The sequence below is a fragment of the Panthera onca genome, chromosome B2 (genome assembly GCF_046562875.1).
Source record: "Panthera onca isolate mPanOnc1 chromosome B2, mPanOnc1 haplotype 2, whole genome shotgun sequence".
Lineage (NCBI taxonomy): Eukaryota > Metazoa > Chordata > Mammalia > Carnivora > Felidae > Panthera > Panthera onca.
The window spans coordinates 109706346-109728973 of NC_138343.1; the positions used below are offsets into that span (position 1 = coordinate 109706346).

The following is a 22628-nucleotide window of genomic DNA, read 5'->3' on the forward strand; positions in this document are numbered from 1 at the left end:
TTTTTTTAACTTTATTTATTTATTTTGAGAGAGTGTGCATGTGAGCTGGGGAGAGAGAGAGAATCCCAAGTAGGCTCTGCCCTGTTCTTGCAGAGTCTGAGACAGGGCTCAGTCCCACAAACCATAAGATCATGACCTGAGCCAAAATCAAGATTCAGAAGCTCAATCAACTGACCCACACAGGCGCCCATGGACTGCACTTTAAGAAACATTGTCATAAAATGTGAAATATTGTTTACCTGTCTTGATTTGTTTAGTAGTTTTTTTCCTTTTAGATTTAATCCAACTCAGAAGATTAAACCAGCTTCTTTTGATTGGCAGTGTGTGTGTCTTGGATATTTAAGAGGAAAACCATCTAAAACAAAATCTTTACGTTGTTTATTTGAAAAAAGCATATGTATTCTAACTTTAAAGAAAAAAGCATATGTATTCCAACTTTTAAATTGTGAATTTATTTTTGGATAACCTCTAACTGTATTTGGGGTTTATTTCTGTTGCTGTATAATTAGATATTTCATGGCAATATTTTGTATTAAGCAATAATTTTTCTAGAATCAACCAATAAGCGTTTTCTACCTTGAAAATTTTATGCTCTATTCTGAAAGAGCTGGCAGTTTCTTTTGCCTCTAATTTTATTACCCAGTGCAAGAAAAATGTTCCAGTCACTTTTTCCCCCCCATCATAATCTTGAAAGAATTTTAAGTAGAAAGTTGGGATCTGTATCCAGGCATGCTTAGTACTTATCACCAAAACAAATAACGGAATTGAATATTGGATAGATAAATGGGTAGGTGGGTGGGTGGTTAGATGGATGGATGGATGGATGGATGGATGGATGGATGTAGGTAGGTAGGTAGGTAGGTAGATGAATGTCTTAAGCATCTTGGTATTACAGGTAGCTGCAGCTGTCATCATAGGTTATCCTTCTGCTTGGAAACTGTTAAATTTCTTTAGATATCAATTGTAAGATGCACTCAGATTACAGATATGTTAATATGTGAGAAATTATGTGACTTAGCGTGTAGTATTTGAATTAATTTTGTAAGATTTGTAATATGGACTAATTAAGAGTCTGCGATGGAAATTTTTTTGTTTATATTTTCCTTTTAGATTGTCCAGTTTATTGTTACGTTGGTTCAGAATAACCAACTTGTGAGTTTAAAACGTAAAAGGTAAGATTTTGTGGTAAAACACTTTGACTTATTCATGGACAAGTAAACATTTTAGTGTTTAACATGAATGGCCTACATTTGCTTAGAGTATGCCTGTTGTCCCAGATGCACAGTACTTCCTTGTTAATTTATACTCTCAACATTTCAATACTAGTGTTATTTCCTCCTGCTGTCATCCTGCTGATGTTTTTGAAAGATAAGGTAGCCTAAATGACCACTTTAAACACACATATACAGTTAATAAAGAATCCATTTTTATTCACATTAGCAGTTTAATGTATCATTAGATGGCCTGAATGAGGGAAATTTAAAAAACAGGTCATATATTGAAAAAAAATAAAAAAATTTTTTACTTGATCTCTCTTATGTTTAATTCACTAATAAGGGATTTAAAAACCTATATATTGAATGTAGCTTGTGATACCTATAAATGATAGTAACTGCCGTTGTTACCACTAAAGCTTAAGGATAATGGATAAAGGAATAGTTGGAAAGCAGATAAAGATCTTGTAAGGCCATATTTTAGCAAAGCTTGTTTATGTTTACAACTTAGGCTGTGGCCTTAACTCTCCTTCCACAAACTAGTTCTCATGATATTACCTATTTGTTTTTTTACTATGTAAGTACAGTTCATAAAGAGTTATTCAGTCAGCAGTGAAGTATATCCAGAGAGACTAGTTTATTATATTTATTTTAAGAAAAATAGTCCAAAAGAATGGTGAAATAAAAGTCCTAAATACAGTCATCCTCTATTTCTATTCCTAAGATGTGACCATTTTCTTTAAAGAATTTTTTTTTTAATGTTTATTTATTTTTGAGAGACAGAGAGAGATAGAGTGTGTGCAGGGGAGGGGCAGAGAGAGAAGGAAACCCAGAATCTGAAGCAGGCTCCAGGCTCCGAGCTGTCAGCACAGCACTCTACGTGGGGCTCAAATCCATGAACTGCAAGATCATGACCTGAGCCAAAGTAGGATGCTTAAGAGACTGAGCCATCCAGGCACCCCAGATGTGACCGTTTTAAGAGTTCATTGTGTATGATTAACAAATCTCTTATTAAAGTGTGTATGTTCATGTGAGGGTAAATTATTAGAAGAATTTAAATTTCATGTTATGTTTGCTTCACTGAATTTCATGAATATCTTCTGATTTTCAGGCCTCTACTTCTAAATACTAATGGAGCCCAAAAGAAGAATCTGTTTCAACATATAGTCAAAGAACCAGCTGATAATCACCATCATAAAGTAATTTTTTGGTTAAATTCTACTTTATATTTGTTATTTCAAGCCAAGTTTTATTGTAGCAGTATTTCATTCAGAGTTTAGTGAATAATAATCTGTGTGCTTATCCTCCAGCTTATTAAATCATGACATTTTTAATTTTTTGCTTTAGATTTTAAGAAATAAACCATTGTAAATATAGTTGTCTCGTTTGCCTGGTCCCAGGTTTGTTTTTCACCTTTTCTTCAGGCTCTCCTAGATAATCACTGTCTTGAATTAGAATTTATCATCACCTTCGTCATTATATGTGTGACTTCTTGAACAATATTTGGTATTATTTTGCATGTATCTAAACTTTATATAAATTACATATAATTTTGCACATATCTTTTTGCATTGTAACTTTTTTCACTTGGTTTTTCTTTTGGAGATTTATTAAACATTTAGTTAATCTCAACTATTATATTAATTGAATATTATATAATGTAATTATGCATTCATCCATTGGTTATTTTAAGTTTCCAGTTTTTATTATAAATTGCATAGACTAGACCTTTTAGTCTAGCAATTTCAAAACGTGTTTCTGTTTACCTTTATCTTTGTCACGGGCTCTCTGGATCATTTGTTGTTTGTCAAACTTACACATTGGCAAATCAGTCTAGCTCAGAGTCTGGACTTTTTTTTAATATCTGATTTTCATTGTTACTTTCAAATCTTGGAATTCTAAATACTGCTTTAGATTTATTAATGTACCAAGATTTTTTTCTTGAGCAAACTATAATTAACATCTGGTTCTTCCCACCACTATTTCTAAATAAATAAACCTATCTGTTGTGTTTTTAGAATTAAAGACTCAACGTAATGGATGACGATTAAAAAAAAAATTTTTTTTTAATGTTTATTTTTGAGAGAGGGAAAAGAGACAGCTTGAGTGGGGGAACGGCAGAGAGAGAGGGGGACACAGAATCTGAAGCAGGCTCCAGGCTCTGAACTGTCAGTGCAAGAGCCCAATGCGGGGCTCGAACTCACAGACCTTGAGATCATGACCTGAGCTGAAGTTGGACACTTAACCGACTGAGCCACCCAGGCGCCCCTAGATGACGATTTTTTAATTTACCTAGATTTATGTATTTTTAAGTACTTTACATCTTTTGCCTCTGATTTATCTACTGTTGAAATTTACAGATTTTTGCATATGATAATGACTTTAGTTTGCTTTAGAGAACTGAATGTATTTTTATTAAGTACCTATGATCTGAATATATCTGTAGCTGAATAAAAAAATTGTTGCTGAAAACAGGCTGACATTTAACTGTGGAATAGCTGAAATGTTTTTTTTTTTTCCTATTAATGAAAGCATTTAATAAGAATAAACCATAAGTCAAATAGAGTAGCTGATAAAATAATCCTCATCAGCACAGTGGTCATCTGGTTATGCTTGAAATTCCTGGTGAAGTCTTAGGACTTTTTTTTTTTTTTTAACCCTTTGGATATAAAAAAAATACTGTAAAATTTGAAGATCTTTCCATAGAATCATTCGGAGGCATGTCACCTTCAAGAATTCTTACAGTAAAAGAAATAGTTAAGTAGATGAAGTAACACACTTCATACCTCTGTGAATTGGTGCTAATAACAATTAGTATATAAGTCCCATCAGGGCAGACAGCATAACTGTTTTGCTTACCATTGTGTATCCTTAGTTAGCACTTTTTAAATAGTATGCTGTTCGGTAGTCAGTATAATTTCAAATTTTGATATATATTGTCTCCGTGATTTTTTTTAGGTTCCACATAGTAGGACTGAAGGTTTAAAGCCAAGGGAGCGGATTTCAGATGACATCATTATTTATGATGTAACTGATGATAATGCAGATGAAGAAAATATCCCTGTTATTCCAGAAACTAATGAGGATGTTATATCTGATCCCTCCAAGTAAGGAGATTATGAAGTAAAATTTGTGAAAATATTGGTTACTTTTCTTATCAGAAAGCTAAATTCAAAACCACTTTATTCTGTGAAAAACTATTGTCTGACTCATATCTGGATTATTAAACCGAAAAAGCCAAATTATTTAACCACATACTCTCCTCTCAGCAAAGACTCCCAACAAAAAGTAATGAGAATTCTCATTTTTTCCTCTCAGCAAAGACTCCCAACAAAAAGTAATGAGAATTCTCATTTTTTAATTGTGGAGTTAAATGTCTTTAATTGATCCTTTGTGGTTTTGTATCATATGATAAATCAATATTTGTGATTAAGCTACTCAAGAAACTTAAGCCTTTTGATACATGTTTTGGAGAGAAAGTTTTCATGAAGAATGAATGGACAGAATGGATTTGTTGAATTTGTTTGAAAATGTGATTGTTTCTTTTTTACATCCTGATATAGCTGTAGCCAGTACCCTGATATTGTCATTGTTGAAGATGACAATGAAGATGAGTATGCACCTGTCATTCAGAGTGGAGATCAGAATGAACCAGCTAGAGAATCCCTAAGTTCAGGCAGTGATGGCACCAGCCCTCTCATGTCTAGTGCTGTCCAGCTAAATGGCTCCTCTAGTCTGACCACAGAAGATCCTGTGACCATGATGGATTCCATTTTAAATGATAACATCAATCTTTTGGGAAAGTAAGTGTTAACCTAGATGTTGTATGAGCTTATTTGCTTTCATTGTTTACTTCACATGTTCTGTTTCTCTTTTGGCGATCTTTCTTTTACATTATGAACCCATATAATCTATCTTGTTTTGGCCACGGCTGACCTCTGCAAATGTTATTTTGAAAGGATTTAATCATCCCAAGAGTGTCTTGGGATTTTCTTGAAGGTTCTGTAATGAGGCACCCCTGTAATGTAATTTAATGTGAAACAAGGAAATCTAATATTTGATATATTTTTTAATCTTTTTCTCCCTTAGGGTTGAGCTGTTGGATTATCTTGACAGTATTGATTGCAGCTTAGAGGACTTCCAAGCCATGCTGTCAGGAAGACAGTTTAGCATAGACCCAGATCTCCTGGTTGATGTAGGTACTTTGAATAATCTTTGCTGTACTGGAAGTTTGTGTATTTATGTGTATGGTGTTGAAATAATACATCATTTTCTTGTATTCTACACTGTCTTTGCATTTTCTTTTTTAAATGAATGATTTTGTTAATCAGAAACAATAAACAGATGGATTCAGGATGATGAAGGAGGGTGATCAGCAATTACTACACATTTCTGAGTAACAGTTCAATTAATCCTCCTATAACAATGTATCAACTCTGTTCAATGGTACTACTAAATCCAGGTCTTCTCTAGACTTGCCGTGTTTTGTTTTGCTCTAGAACAAATTGTCACTGAAGAGAAATGGGTGGATATTTAGTCGTAGAATTACTTAGCCAGGAAACAGTATGGAGATACTTCTTAATACTTTGGGAATTAGTATTTTCCACTGAAGTGGATAATATTTTATTATATTTGCTATAGTTTTTAAAATTTTTATGCCCTAAGTCCTAAGGTTATCCTGCAATCCCCACCACCTTCTACATGAACTGACTCCAGTGTTGTCTGGACTGTGAATCCTTATCTACCATTTCTGGCATTAACTAACTACCTTTCTTCCCTTTTGCTCCTACCATTCCTCTCTTACATGGCTTGGTTCCATCCAGATGAATATTGTTCTCTTCCTTATTTCTGTTTTCTGTTGTGAATATGTTTCTCTATCCTGAAAAGTTTGTTGCTCGCTTATTTATTTATTTATTTATTTATTTTGCATTTTTTTGCCTTAAAATGCAGCTTCTCTCCATCAAGATATTTTTCAGTCTTGTCCTTTTAAGGGCTTCTCAGTGAGGCTAAAAGGAATTAATTCTTTCTTATCTTTCAGTCTTATTAATTCACCACCTTACTCTTCTGCTTCTCATCAGGTTTTGTCAATATCCATGATTTGATTATCCTTTCCGAATCATCAGTATATCACAGGATGGATTTCACTTTCTTTGAAGATTTCCTTTCCATACTGATCTGTGTTACCATCTTACATGAATTCAACATCCATGTTAATGACCTATTTTAATTTGTTAATAGTAATTTGACAGCCCTTTATTCAGTTTGTCTTTGTCCCCACTCTAATCCAAGGACCTTTTTAGAATGTCCCTTAGATCATAAGAAAATAAAATCTCATTATTCTGACCCTCTACAAATACTTGCAATCTTCCATTAGATTATTGTTTTTTTTTAATTTTTTTTAGCATTTATTTATTTTTGAGAGACAGGGCATGAGCAGGGGAGGAGCAGAGAGAGAGGGAGACACAATCCAAAGTAGGCTTCAGGGTCTGAGCTGTCTGCACAGAGCCAGACACAGGGCTCGAACTCACAAACCGTGAGATCATGACCTGAGCCAGAGTCAGACACTTAACCAACTGAGCCACCCAGGTGCCCCTACAATTAGATTATTTTAATTTAACCTTGGAACACTTAATCACATTTGTCCTCAAGACCTCGTCTGGCCAACTTTTCCTATTCACAGAGGATAATCATCATGCCCTCGTTCTCTCATAAGCTGTGGAATCTCATCTTTTTTCTTCATAAAGGAAGTGCTTTCTTTCTCTTTAAAGTCTATTTGTATACCTGCCCTCTGCCTCTGTTTTTCTAGCTCTGCCCTTGATCTTTCCCATCTCTCTTCAGTAGGTTCAGATCTTCTCCATCTTAAACATTTTGATGTGTTGCTCTGTTCATTTACCATTCTACTTCTCTAAGTCTTTCACTACAGAGTTTTAGAAATGAATGGCTGGTGGTATTTGGTACTTCCTTTTTTACTCTGTATTTCTTTTGAAACTCTGTATTGTCTTGCTTATTTGCTCTAAGCCTGTGCTTCCTTGGTTTAACCGTAATGAGTGGCTGTGTTTTTGTTTTTTTTTTTTTAAATCAGGCCATTGGGGGAGTAGGTTTGTTTTGAATCAGATGGATTTGGGTTCCATTTAGCTTATGTCACTTAGTAGCTATGGTATTAACCTTGGGAAAGCTCACCTCTCTTGCCCAGTTTCCCCATCTGTTAAATGTGGCTAATGCCTAACACGAAGAACTCTTTTGGGGATTATAAATAATTAATCACATTAACACTAGTGATTTTTGACAATGGAACTTTTTCTGTTGATTTTAGAGGCACTGGATTTTTTTTTTTTTTTCTCTTTGTCTTTCTAGCTATTTTCTGGTTACTCAAAGAGCTTTTCTTTTCCCTATTGTTTTCTACTTGTGAGTATTCCCCAAGGTACCATTCTTTTATCTTTTTATTTGTTCTATGTCTCTTCTTTTTCTGTCCTTTCTCTGTGAAGGGATTATGGCTTGTGAGATTGCTCTCAAATTTATACCTCAAGTTCTTAATATTTTTTTAAAGTAAACTGCTTGAATTCTAATTCCATGCCTTTGAAATCATCAGTTAAGATCTTGCCTTAGATTATTTCTGTTTAATACCAAACTTTTCTTTATTCTCCAAACTAGCTACACTTCTCAGCTTTTTTTTTTTTTTTTTTTTTTTTTTTAAATTTCTTAATGTTTATGTATGACTTTGAGAGAGAGAGACAGAGCATGAGCACGGAGGGGCAGAGAGAGAGGGAGACACAGAATCTGAAGCAGGCTCCAGGCTCTGAGCTGTCAGCACAGAGCCCGACGCCAGCTTGAACTCACGGACTACGAGATCATGACCTGAGCCAAAGTCGGATGCTTAACTGACTGAGCTACCCAGGTGCCCCCAGCTTTATTTTCTATGGTGGTATCAGACTTCTCTTTACTCATCCAGGAATGGTAATCACTGAGTCATCTTGGTTTCCTTACCTCTTATTGTTCACCAGGTCCTCAAGTATTTTCAAAAATAGCACTCAAAAATCATTCCTACTTTGTATTTCTACTGTTGCCTCTCTCATCCAAGACTTTCATTGTTTCCTCCTTGAATCTCATGCTGTATTATAAAAATCCACCCATAGGTTACCTTGTTCTCTGAGGTGGCAGAGATGGTAAGGACATGAATAGATATGCTGAGGAACTCAGGTTCTCTGCAGAGTTCAGTTCTGAGTGGCCCAGTGTGGAGTGTCAGCAAGAGAGGCCTGGAATTAGGATTCAACCAGCTGTGTCACTGCTCCTCCTACATGATTTACTTTTTTCTGCTTCACACTGTGCATCTGCTGGGGATACATGAAGGTATCCCTGATTTAATGGGTGAGTAGGGCAAAGGAGTGAGGAGCTTATACTCTCAGATGCCACTCTCAATAGAGACAAAATCTGTTCAATCTCAGAGGCAGTGACAAGCTGAACTTGGCAGAGATTTGCAGTTATTTACAGTTATCTACTCTTAAGGATCCGAGTCTCATCCTTTTCATGGATCAGTAGGTAGTAAGAAAGGGGAAAAAGTTAACAAAAGGAAGAACTGGGGACATTTTTAGGGCTATCATGAATGTGGAACTTAAGGAGAGGAATCACTGTCTAGAGAGGGTGGAGGAGGGATCTGTCTGCAGTCTCTCTGCATTTCAGTTTATCCTTTGAACCGTTGGTGTGTTCATTCTCCAAAAATGCTTTAATCACTGTGTGTCATTTCTGAGGCCTTTTCCAAGGCTATTATTGCTGACAGAATGTGGTCTTGTCCACTGACTGGCCTTGTTCTACTTTTTGAACTTACTACATACAACTTACTATTCAACTCAGAACTTCTGTGTTATTTGGACTGGTCATCTTGTCTATTTCTAGAACTTACCCCACAGCCATTCCTTCTTCTCTATTATTGCTAATCTGTAACAGTTTATTCTTCCCTCCATTCTCTTCTTTCCAAATCCTAACTATTCTTCAGGGACTGATATGTGTTGGATAGCTTCATAAAGACTTTTTGTTTCATCTTGCATGTGCGCTTTTGTTTCATCTGCGCATGCGTGCGCTCACATGTGATTTTCTCCTTTCTCTTTTTAGTACTTTTGATCCCCAGTATCCATTACTATTATTATACTGAATTAAATCTGATTATATGTTGCTGTTTGATATTGTTCTTGTCTTTTAGATTGTAAGCTCCCAGAGAGCAGGAATAGTGTCTTCATTGTGTATTCTTCATGATGTCAGTTATTTCATAGATGCTCAATAAATCCTTGTGGAATGAATGACTTTGAAGCTTATGACTTAAAAGCTTTGTCTGTAAACTGGCTGGATTGAGGAGTGCAGTAAGCAGTGGTCTTAGCATTTACATCTTCTGTTACTAGGTGAGGTGAAAAGAACTGACAAGGAGGTATTCCATTTGGTGAGAGGGCTGCATTTGAGGCGTAATTTAGGAGGCACTGTCAGAGCAGATTCTATAAATTTCTCACATAATTAGCTGGTAGTCAGTAAAGGCTTACTGTCTGGGCAAGGAACTCAGTCCTGGGTGCCAGTTAAAGCCAAAAGCATTTAGAAAGAAAACAATAAAGGAGATGGAGGAGAGGGAAAGTGGGGCAAAACACCATTTGTCTTTAAGTGATTTACTCCACTGTTTTATGGAGAAATTCTTAAAACATCTTGCATGGGCTAGCTTGCTCTGCTTTTGTATGTTTTTCCTTCTGCTTTCCTGCTTTTCTCTTTCATACTTGTTTTACTGTATGAAAACTTCTTAGTGCAGGAGCTACATCTCTTCACCCAACGTGGCTGTATAGAAATTTTGAACACACAGTTCTTTTTTAATATTTTTTAAACTTATCATCTTTCTTGTTTGGTCTTTCAGCTTTTCACTAGTTCTGTGCAGATGAATCCCACAGATTACATCAATAATACAAAAGTAAGTTTTAATTCATGTTGCTCAGGACCCTTAGCTGTAAGAATCTGAAAAGAAAAAGTCCTAGTAAGTAGAGAGCAATATCACTCCCAGTTACAAAAAACTCATTTTATATTCTTACCCTAATATGTGTGAACAAGATAGTAAAATTCTAGATGAAAAAATAGCTTTTGGTTATGGGGTGAGTCATTGCCCAATTCTTTAGGCACTTGTGTGATAAACTACCAATATGAAGTCAGCCCTCAAGGTACTGGGAGATCAACTGAACTTGGCATGTTCAGGTGTATCACTGAAATAAATAATTAAAATATTTTTTTATGTTTTATGTGCTTCAGTTTACATTCTTATTCTTTCTATGAATAGCTTCTCAGCAATTTTTATTGAAAATTTACTGGTACTGATATTTTTAAATAAGTTCCTTCTTTTTATTAGCATGCAGTAAAAGCTCAGGGATTTGAACTAATTTGTACTAATTGTACGTAAGGAAAGTTAAACAATGAAGTGTGGATTTTGGACTATTTTTTTTTTAAGTGATGGTTTTTGTTATTAGACTTATAGGAACTCCAGTTGGGATTAGCAGATGTTACCTGAAATTCTTCAGAACTTGTTTTTAATGAGTAATAAGGACAATTTGAAGTTGTTAAGAGCAGATGATTAGAATCATTCTTTTACTTTGTTTATAGCTTATTGTCTTAAATAGGTATATACTCTATCTTGTTTTTTACCAAACTCTTCAGTCCCATTTTTTACTGAATACAAAGGCGTAAATCAAGTCCCCTGAAATTTATATAAATTCTAGATTAGCAGAATCAAAATTTAGTTTGATTCTTGTTCCTTGTAGTCTAAAAATGAACACATATCAAATAAATGTAAGTGATTAGAGTCAGAGAGTAGAATTTAAAAAAATCTTTTTGTTTTATTTTATATTTGAAAGAGAGAGACACAGCACAAGTGGGAGAGGGGCTGATAGAGGGAGACACAGAATCTGAGGCAGGCTCCAGGCTTCAAGCTGCCAGCACAGAGCCCGATGGTGGGGTTCAAACTCATGAACTGCGAAATCATGACCTGAGCCAAAGTCAGATGCTTAACCAACTGAGCCACCCAGGTGCCCCAGAGAGTAGAATTTTTCTGATTAATGTCATGTGTGAGGATAGCCTGACCAGATTTTCTATGTATTCAAATTATATATTATAGCCTGGGTAACTTAGAGTTGAAAGAATTTGTGAATTTTTGAACTAGAAAGTTGATTATACATTCAGTATTTGGATTTTTATCTGGGGTTGGCATACTTTTGTAAAGGCCATTTGGTAAATATTTTCAGTTTTGCAGGTCATATGTTCTCTGTCACAACTACTCAATACTGTAATTATAGTGCAACAGCAGCATCAGACAATACAGAAAAGAATGAGTGTGGCTGTGCTTCAGTAAATTTTTATTTACAAAAACAGGCAGCATGCTGATATGGCATGTGGACCACAGTTTGCCTGGATTTATACTGTAAGGTTCTCTGGATCACCTCAACACTGGGTTTCAGTAAATATGATACTGTGAAACGTTAGATCTTAAGGGGGAATGAACCCATATTATGCATTCATTTAGTGAATGTGCTGCACTGTTTATTGATTGCTAGACATTGAGTCATTCTTTCTTCCTGGATTATCCTCTTTATTCCAAAAACAATAGTTTAAATACAGTTCTCAGATATAGCAGTTAAACAGCAAATTGCATACAGCTCTGTAGTACTATAGAAAAATTAGAGAATAACTTTTCATTATAGTTCTAAAATCTAATTATTGTTTTCAAATAATTGGCACATTCCCTTGCTCATGACAGGTATTTTATTGACATAGATTACACACTCTTTCCTAATAAATCAGGATACTTGTACTCCTCAGTAGAGCAATCTAAGTGGCCACTACTAATGAACAAGAATTTGTATAGGACTTGAAACCCATTTGTCATCCTGGTTCTCATGTTTTAGAGTAATAACGGCATCCTTGGAAACTACTTTTTAAAAAGTAAAAAACAAAAATGGTATTTTTGCATTACTGTTTATTTATTGTGATTGCTAAATGAGAAATATTTTTATGTTCCTTTTTCGGAAGGTTTAGTTTTATTATATGTTGGGGCCATTCTTATGTCTGAATCCTGGAAACTTGTACTGCTTCATTTTATGATGAATATCAGGAGAATTATAGGAATTAGTATGTTTTTTACACCATATGTACTGAACCAGCATGCAAGTGTCTGGGACTTACAGCTGTTCAGGAAAAATTGTGAACCACTGCACCTCAGTTTGAACATCGTGGAAAAGAGCATTGAAGAACTAAACAACATTAAAGTTTTAATCCCCCTTTACAATCAGATGTGAGGAGAGAAGACAATGGTTGAAAGAAGCAATTTAAATAACAGAAAAGAAGTGAAAGAGTCTCAAAAAGGAAATGAAGCAATTTCACCTCAACTTTGAGGCTTCCAATTATAGAGATCTATAGTTTTTAAGGATATCATCATGTCATCCTGAGCTACTTACTCTAAATATGTTCAGTTATGCTAAATATTCTGTTTGTGAGTGAAATGAGTAATAACATTTTTAATCAAAACTGCTTAAGATGAGTTTGTTTAAAGAATTATCTCTTAATTAGTTTGAAACCAGCCATCTTTGATTCATTCCCTTGACATTCATTCCCTTTGATTCATTTTACCCTTGACAAATTCTGTCTGTTCTGTTGAAATGTCCCCTCTTTTCATACTTACTGTCATTCTAGTTCAGGTTCTTTGTTTCATCCACTTGATGACAGCAATAGTTTTTTTAACCAGTGTTGTTACCTGTTGAGATCTCTTTCTCTAGTTCCTCTTTTCTGGTGCTCCCTGATCCCATATATTTCAGATAATGTATTCACATACTGTTCTTTATTTTATGCTATATTTTAGGACTACATAAAATATGAAACAAGTATTTTTATATGGTTTTTTCTCTTTTAGTCTGAGAATAAAGGATTAGAAACTACCAAGAACAATGTAGTTCAGCCAGTTTCAGAAGAGGGAAGAAAATCTAAACCCAAAACAGGTAGGTATAAATGTAGTATTAGTTTTTTCCAGATTTTTAAAATTAAAAGTCTTACATAGAAACTAATAGGAATATTTCTGAGTATGGAAAGTCTGGCCATACTTAACAGTTGAACACAGAATGTACTGTTCTCAATTCTGTGCATAATGTATCAAGGTTTCAGCAGATAGAGAAAATTAAATTGGTGAGGTAATAGTTCTTTAAGTCTTTTTTTTTTTTTTTATTTAACTTTAGGACAACTGAAAGAATTCTCATATTGTAATTGTTGAATAAAAGACTTAACCTTTCTGACTAGTACATTTTTAAATTTACTGGCATAAAGTGTCAGATTTCTTGTTTGGATATATAAGGGTAGTTGATTGCATATATGCACATCTGTTTTTATTTTTTCCACCTTCAGCTTGAACTCTGTATAAGCTGGTGATAAAAGAGCATTTTTCTAATCTTTATTATAGATAAGCAGCTTATCCAGTACACTGCCTTTCCACTTCTTGCATTCCTCGATGGGAACCCTGCTTCTACTGTTGAACAGGGGAGTACAGCATCATCAGAAGTTATGTCCTCTGTAGATAAACCCATAGAAGTTGATGAGCTTCTGGATAGCAGCCTAGATCCAGAGCCAACCCAAAGTAAGCTTGTTCGCCTGGAGCCATTGACTGAAGCCGAAGCTAGTGAAGCCACACTGTTTTATTTATGTGAACTTGCTCCTGCACCTCTGGATAGTGATATGCCACTTTTAGATAGTTAAATCCCCAAGAAGTGGACTCTACATGTATATATTCATCAAAATGATGAACTATTTATTTTAAAGTATCATTTGGTACTTTTTTTTGTAAATTGCTTTGTTTTGTTTAATCAGATACTGTGGAATCAAAAGCACCTTTTGCTTTTCTCACTTACACACTCTTGCAAAGCTTTCAGATGTTACTCAGCTACATAGGTACACAAGATTTAATGCACATTGTTGGTATATCTCTAAGTTGGATTCAAATGGCCATTTTTCTCCAGTTATAGTAAATTGGATTTCTTTTTTACATATATACCCATTAACCCCAGTTAAACTTTTTTGTTTGTTTTACTTGTTTGATGCTGTCTGTTTGCATTGAGTGTAAGTCACTAGAACTAATGGTAGAACTCTTAAAGCTTTGTCTGTTCCAGTTACTTTTACTAAATATTTTTCACTTGGCTTATTTTTAAAAACTGGGAACATAAAGTGCCTGTATCTTGTAAAACTTCATTTGTCTCTCTTGTTCAGAGAAGTTCATTCATGTTCAACAGGAAAGGCAAAGTATACTTGAGTGCTTGCTGTCAGATATGGCTCCAGCTTCATATACATAGAAAGAAGGGAATGGGATGACATCAACCCCATCCATCTCGTTGGACTAGTTTTAAGTAAAAGTTTTCTGATTTGTTTGTGTTTTTTTTGAACCATACTATTTAGTAAAATAAATATAATGAATGTTGCGTACTAGTGTCTGTTATGTGTCTTCTTTAGAGGTGACACCCACATGTAGAAATTTTTCTTTTTTATAGGAAGTAGATAGACTTAAATTGTAAACTGTCTGTTGTCCATTATTGAGTCACACCAAGATCTTTGTGCCTCATCTCAAAAGATAGGCTATTTGCAACAAGGAAGGAATATAAGGTCTCTAAACTTAATGTGTTTTAAAGTTCTTTATTAAATTATACTGGCTTGCTTTCTATATTTCTAATAAAGAACTGAGAGAAGTATGCCTCTCATTGTCCCAAATGAGGTAAGAACATTATCACTGGGTGCCACCCAAAGAAAGGCCTATAATTTTTGCCCCTAGGGAAGACAAAACAGTTAAGTCACTTTCTGCCTTTAGATCTGTCGTTCAGGAGATTAATGCAAGACCAGGACACCTCTTTTATCAAGTTGAATTCCACCTTCAGGCAGAGGGCTGGAAATAGTGCAGTTTATATCTGAATATTTGATAGGGCCATTTGATTAGGAATTACAAATTACCTTCCTCTTGGCCATATTCTGTCGTATCTTGGAATTTCTCTTACTATGTTGTAAAAATTCAAAGGAAAACCTAGCACAGAGATAGGAAACCCTTCCTTAGCAGATCCTAAAATATTTGGCTCTGACAATGGCATCTTTTGTCCCCAGAAATTTCTGCATAAGCTGTAGAGGTCACTTTTGTAGAGGTCGTTAAGGTTGAGAACAAGAATTTAGAGACTGGGAAGGGATACAACTTTAGAGACTTTTCTTATTCCCTTACCTTCAGTGTGGAATATGATGAAATTTCTTCTCTTTGGGGACATTTTGGAGCTCTAGAAGTATTCTAAAAATCTTGAAAAACTTTATATATTCTAGCACTTTTTAAGTTGAAATTAAAATTTTTCATCTTTAGTTGGAAGGAATTTAGGGTGTTGTTAATACTACCATTTAAAAATAGTCATTACTGTTTAAAAATGCAATTATGTGCTTTTTAAAATGTATCTAAAGGAATCTAAATACCACAGTGATTTGATATCCATCATCATCTATTCTTCTCCCAAAGAATTTTATCCTATTTTTATCATCTGTGAGAGTCATACATCGAAGATACTGTCACACTTCTCTGTAACAAAATTTGAAATTGTTTCCTGTAACCTTAAGATTCTAAGCATTAAATAAGTTTGTCTCCAGTTATAAATACACAGTTGATCAAAACAGTATAAATACATGTGGCAGAGACTGTTAAGTGAGTGCCAAACCATTTTCTCGATCATTCAGTTAGATTATTTCCACCTTTGTATACAGGGTGGCTATGGAACTGAGTTCCATATAAATCAGAAGTCATGTAATAGAACTTCAGGTGTGGTCTGTGAAAACCTCCCCTGTGCAATCCTCCTTGCTCTTTTACCCCCCTCCACTAGCCTGATGCAGAGGAGTATGTGGCTTCTGAGTATACATTCAAGGAGGAAGAAATTTGGCTTCCTGAATCACTGCTTAGAAGAAAGCCACCTATCAATCTTGGACACCCATTGTAGACTTCAGGTGAGTGGGGAACAAACTTTATGTTCTGCCTTTGGAACTTTTTTTTCTTTTTGGTTGATCTCTTCTTACTGCCCACTAATAAAACATTCATATTTTGGTGAACTGTTATTAAACATAAGTTTTATCAGAAATATATTTTTTGTGGAGTGAACAGGTCTTGATGGGAGGGGGAGTTTTTCCCCAATTTTTTTTTTGTATCTGGGGGTGAATATTACTAATATTAAGAGCATAAGTTTTATTCCTTTTTGTTTTCATAGGTGTAAAACTCTAAGAAACTTCATTTATAATACAAAAAAGCATGAGAATGGAAGAATTTTGTTGTAGCAGTGTCAATTCTCTGAATTCCTTCAGAATTACATACCAGAACTATTTTATTATGATTTATTAACTCTGGTGACTTTAGATGATCCTTCTATTTCAGTGAAAGCAAAAAAATAGAAACTACCTGAATTGTAAAAGGACCTTTTTTCCCAATGTCCTTCCTTCACACCAATACTTAAAAATTGTGTCTTTATTGGATATTCAAGAGATTTTATCCAAAGTGCCTTGGTAAGATTCAGAATGCATAAGAGGTACATATTTGTTAAATATGGAGAGTAATCGCTAAGAGGGATGGAGGATGCCTTGATGTCCTTTTGCATCTTTTCGCACAGATCCAAATTGAGGAAGGAGTAACGTGAAAATTGAAAATCTGGAAAGTGATTCCTCTTAATACTCTCATTTACCAGAGGAAGTCTGTATACTGCCTGTAAAACAATATGAAGACTGTGGTATAAAAGTAGGGCCAGAGGAGACAGCATAGGACTTAGACTAGCAGCTGAATGTTCCTTTAGGGTGGATCATGGTGCTTTTCATAGGGATGGTATACTCAGGTGATAAGTTTCAGTGTGAAAATAGTCTGCAGACTAGGAAAAGGACCTAATGATACTGTGATGAACATATGTAGAATGCTGCATTTAAGAATTAGAGCCTAAATGTTCATTTCAAGCACACATGAAATATTTGAGAGTTGGTTGCATATTAGACCATAAAGCAAATCAACAAATTTCATGGAACTGGTGTCAGACTAACTACAGTACAAATAAACTAGACCTTTACAGTTTTGAGGAGCACTGGCATAATATTTTGTAGTGACCTTCAATTTGGGATTACCATGCTGCTTATGATTAGACAGGGGTTATGGGTTTGGGAGTAAGAAAGATCAGAGGTGAAGTGCCATTTTCACCACTTATCAGAATATCCTACTGGTTGTTCCTCTGGGAGAACCCTAATATGTTCATTAACAAAAGAAACAAAAGTTCTCTTTATCTTAGATCTTAGAACACAGAAAATCAAAGGTGGAAGAATAGAGCATCTGCTCAGTAAACGGGGATGCTTTCAGAGCTGTTATAGGGCAGTACTAAAAAGTGTGAACTGGCCTAGTGACAAGTTTAACATAAAGGACTACAAAACTGACGTGTGTAAGGTAAGGTCTTTTAAAAATTGATAAATTGAAGCTAATCAAAATTAAGTACTTTTGCTGTGCAAAAGACCCTGTCAAGATGGAAAGACAAAGCTACAGACTGGGAGAAAGTATTTGCAAACCATGTATCTGATAAAGGATGAGTATTTAGAATATATGAACTCTCAAAACTCAACAAATTAAACTGTCCAATTAGAAAATTGCCAAAAGGCATGAACATTTTACTGAGGACATATACATGGCAAATAAGCACATGAAGAGATACTCAACATCACTAGCCATTTGGGAAAGGCAAGTTAAAACCACAATTGAGATAACACAATGTTCTTATAACGGCTAAAATAGGAGATAGTGACAAAGGCTGGCAAGGATGCAAAGAAAATGAATTGTTCATACATCAGTGGTGTGAATATGAAATGGTACAGTGACTCTGTAAGTTTGGCAACTTCTTGTAAAATAATCATTTAGCCCATCCACCAAGATTTCTCTCTTCATCCCTGGTTCCAAAGACCACGAATTCCCATTTCTTTATTTGCATCATTGAAAGCATGTTAATATAAATGAAATGATCCTTTGTAACCTTTTGGGATTGGCTGTTTTTACCCAGGATACCTCCCTGGAGATCCAGTCGAGTTGTTTTGTGTACCAACAGTTTACTCTTGTCTTATAGTTAGTATTCCATGATATGGATGTACCACTGTGTGTTTAAACATTCACCAGTTGAGGGACTTCTGGGTTGTTGTTAGTCTGGGCTATTGCAAATAAAGTGATAAGCATTCAGGTACTGGATTCCGTGTGAACATAAGATTTTTCTGAATAAATGCCCAAGAATTTTATAGGCATTGTCTTGCCCATAATATTGGGGGAATCAGACCATTTCACTAAACCTTGGACTAAATGGAATAGAGTACTCATTTACAATTATATTCTTATTCCCCCCTCCCCCCTTGGTAAGGGACTTTAAGTAGGCTTCAGCCCCACATGGGGGCTTGAACTCATGACCCTGAGCTCAAGACCTGAGATCAAGAGATGGATGCTTAAGTGAGGCATCCAGGCCCCCCCTCATAAGAGACTTTTTTAAATACCATTTTGTGTCAGCACCAATTTGCAACTTAGGAAAAAATGCCTACAGGACACAGCAGGTGTAGAATAGCTATCTAATGAATTAAATATATTCTCCAAATTAAACTGGTCCACCCACTAAAGGTTCTTTAGGAGAACATCACCTTAATTACCTGAGATCCAATTTCAGGTGCCACTTACAGAGGACCAAAAAAGGGTGTGATATAATTACTACCTTTGAAACAATTCAGTTTTTCAGGACACAAAATGGACAGTTAACCTTATTGTTTCAGGTTCTTTTACACGCAGGAGGAAAAGTAGGTCTGAGTATTATAGCCACCTAAATTTGAATTGCTAAAGAATTAATACACCACACACTTTGTCTTGAATTCATTTATTTAGAGATAGAACACAGCCATTCAAAATGATGGAACACAATATCAACACCCAGAATAAAGTTGGGGAATTAAGTTGAATTGTTACATATTTCATTTACATTAATAAATACCTTAAAAGAAGCAAATGTAGATTTTAAGATTCATTAAGACACTAATGATGTGTACAAGTAACTAAGTTTCTAAGTTAACTGTCATACTGCTTGATTTTTCAGGTTGAAAGATTATAAACTATATATTTTAATTAGATGGCAGCAAATACAAAAGCATTTTAAATATCTTCTGAGCTGTAAAATGTACTGTAAGCAGTTTATATTCTATAGCATTCTGTCATTCTGGCCTCAGTTTATGGGTAGAAGGCAAGCTGGACACCAGCAAATATAAATTATCCACCACTAATGAGGTATAAAATCTATTATGCATGTATTTTGAACAGAAGTTATTTTTAAATGCCAAAAAATGCCAGCTATTTTTGGGAAACCTGGGATTTCCCAGCTTGGCCACAGATTAGAAATCTGAGCTTCAGTTTCTTCTTACTTATAAAATGAAGGTTTGGATGAGATTTTATCGAAGTGTCTCCTCAAGCCTAGTATATTGCAGTTTCTTCCTGTCCTATCAAAAGTTTACCACTTTTGATTTTAAAAATGGACTTTCACAGTCATTTTCAACAACTGCCTTCTAACCCATGATTATCATTTTCAAAAGCTTTGTCTAAATCCTTCAGAGTTCTAACATCTCCAATGAGCCTATACTGCATATGTTCATAATAACCAAAACAAAGTTCACTACGTTTGTATGAAAGGCTATCCCTACACAGGGAAGATTACAGACTATTTGGGTATTCAATTTAGTAACCCACCACTACCAATCTTTCTCTGAAGGCTCCTGTGTCTCAATCTCCATCATAATCTACAGGGAAAACCTGAAAAGATTATTCAGACAACTGGCATTTAAGTGACTTGCTTACACAATTTTGCAATAGCCACGTTCTTTGCAGTCTCTTGTAGGGCAAGGCATCAAACATTTCAAAAGGCAGCCATACATTTCCTTTTATACTTTCTAGAACAGCTTAGATAGCAGAATTTAATAATCAAACTGTCAAGCAGTTTTATTTTTACTCTTAACTTCACAGGCATAGAACTAAGGATAAACCTAACAATGTCCACGTTTCCTAACTCACCAACAGATTCCTAAATCTCTCCCTTTGTGATTCATTCTAACACATATATCAATGCACATGGCAAGAATATAATGAATAAAATGGCAAGCGATAAAATCTAATTCATGCCAGAACACTGGAGAAGTTACATGGGAAGCACACACATACACAACTTTACAAAAGTTGGGAATACTGTTAATCTCAAACAAGCAACGATCCAAGTGGGACTTTCATGCCATAAGTCCTGTTCAGTCAAAATCACGATTTGTAAGAACAAGTGGTGCCACTAGTGTCCAAACATACAACACAATGCCAATCCAACTAGAAGAGATTTTCACCCAGACTGCTGTCCACTGACTTTTCATCTCACGAGAAGGCTCATACCTAAAATTTAAGAAAAAATTTAAAGGGTTGGATTATCAGCCATCATGCTACTTAGCTTACTTCCTAAGTGTTCTTTGTACACAGTTTGTGATAACAGACATACAACTTCTGGGCTAATCTGCTGCCCTGCTAGCCATACTACGTTAATAGCAAACGTGAAGGTAAAATTCACTGTTTCCTTTAAAGGAGGAAAGGACGCAGGCCTCCGAGGTCTCTCTTTTACTGATACTCAGATGCTCTTTACGTAAAGTCCCCACTTTCCAAAAGTTTATGTCAGGCCAGTTTGCTTTTACAAAACTACATGAGTAAGGGAAGTGGCTTTTTTCTTAAAGGCAGAAATTCTATTTGGGTTTAAGTAACAAAAACCTATACCAACGTAATCTTTTATAAAAGTGTAGTAGTGTAACACCAACTTTGAGAAAATGGGGGGAACCTATATTTCTGGCTTAGTAGTTCTGAGATACAGAGAAATGGAGTTGTGTAACTTCTGGGTAAGTGAAATGTCCTATCCTGTGTAAAAAATATAATCTGTTCCAAGTGTATATGGGAACCACTCTCCCACTTCAGCCTTCTCAGATTTAAGACACTGGAAAGAAAACACATCTCAAATTTAACTGGTTTTTGTGCAGATGAAACATACCAAAAATATTTTTGATCTAAAGTTTTGGTTTTTTTTTTAAGATTTTTTTAAGTAATCTCTACACCCAATGTGGGGCTCGAACTCAAAACCCCAAGATAGAGTTGCATGCCCCTCTGAGCCTGTCAGTCACCCCGATCTAAATTCTTAACGTTTACTATTATCTGACAGCCAAAGCTGTGAATTATTGAGAACTACATGGATTCTCATCATTTAATATGTTCCTGCAGTGTAGGAATTCTTAAAAATACTTCAATAATAAATACCAGTAAAGACTGCCCTCAAAATGAATAATCTTTTTTCCTACATCTTGTTTGTTAGTCTTCTTACAAGTTGTAAGGGTACTATGCATTAAAAAGTATTCAAAACAGAACTGCCCAAACCATATAGTTCAACTTGAATCTTAAATGGAATCTTTCAGTAATCATTTTGACAAAATTAGAATTTTTGAAAACAAATACTAATAACTACCTTCCTATTACTGGAAAAAGACTTATGTATTATTAAGTGCTAAAAAAAATATAAATTACAACTTTGAAGAGAATCCAATTTTAAAGTAGCCATGTTCTTTGCATTAATCTACATTAATGTATTTCACCTCAATTCTGAGAACTTTAGTGCTTTTAAAGACAGTTTGAACAAAACAGAAAAGGTATCTTCCGTCAGGAACTGGGTTAACAGTATTTAAAAAATTAGGAAAACCATTGTGGTGTATCAACCATCAACATGGTATTTCTGTAAAAAAATGTTAGTAAAAAATCTGAAGCTTTCTATTTTAATCTCATCAAGATATGGAATATTTGTCAATGCCAAAGCAAGGTAGTCTGCATTTCTCATACTGATCTCACTTAGATGTAAATTTTGAAGTACACTGGAGGTTAAAAAGTACTTCATACCATATGTTTTGTGATGGAATCATGAAAAACATCGAAATTTCCACATGCAAAGTTTTCATGAAATGTAATTACCTGTACCAGTTGGTAAGGGTCATCATGATATAAAGTGAAGCCAAGAAAAGCATGAAGTGAAAGAAGGAATAACTGTAAGTAACACCATCCCTTTCATTATCTACAGCTCGGTGAACATCATCTCCATCCTCCAGTGATCCATCACTTCTGGCTCCACCATCTTCTATTAATGTTGATTCATCACTTGTTAGAGTCAATTTATTAACCTGACTATTGTTCGAAGTGCGGATGCTGCATGAAAGACAGTTAAGGAAGAAAGAGAGAAGGAAAAAGGGTGTTTTTTAAAAAATGATTTTTAAATGAAAGGCTAGATTTCTTGTTAAAAAAATGCACAATTT

At 35.0% G+C, this 22628-nt stretch overlaps 2 protein-coding genes across 8 annotated transcripts in view; one reads left to right on the forward strand and one right to left on the reverse strand.

The window, feature by feature from the left end:
- HSF2 (heat shock transcription factor 2) overlaps positions 1-18141 on the forward strand; it is a 39785-nt gene extending 21644 nt beyond the window's left edge. For 2 of the 7 annotated variants that reach the window (XM_060616540.3, XM_060616546.3), the window contains exons 6-13: positions 1111-1172; positions 2326-2413; positions 4173-4321; positions 4778-5017; positions 5304-5409; positions 10099-10152; positions 13132-13216; positions 13672-14684. In XM_060616540.3, coding sequence (XP_060472523.1) covers positions 1111-1172; positions 2326-2413; positions 4173-4321; positions 4778-5017; positions 5304-5409; positions 10099-10152; positions 13132-13216; positions 13672-13964 — 1077 coding nt within the window. In that variant the 3' untranslated portion in view covers positions 13965-14684. Of the gene's footprint in view, positions 1-1110; positions 1173-2325; positions 2414-4172; positions 4322-4777; positions 5018-5303; positions 5410-10098; positions 10153-13131; positions 13217-13671; positions 14685-16102; positions 16224-16480; positions 16989-17536 lie in introns of those variants that run through there. The other 5 variants (XM_060616542.3, XM_060616543.3, XM_060616544.3 and 2 more) reach the window with 5 other exon arrangements.
- A 984-nt stretch (positions 18142-19125) lies between these two features.
- The window catches only part of SERINC1 (serine incorporator 1), a 35859-nt gene continuing 32356 nt past the window's right edge, over positions 19126-22628 (reverse strand). Inside the window, exons 9-10 of the mRNA XM_060616548.3 lie at positions 22291-22521; positions 19126-20685 (exon numbers count right to left, since the gene is read on the reverse strand). Coding sequence (XP_060472531.1) covers positions 20550-20685; positions 22291-22521 — 367 coding nt within the window. The 3' untranslated portion in view covers positions 19126-20549. The remainder of the gene's footprint in view (positions 20686-22290; positions 22522-22628) is intronic.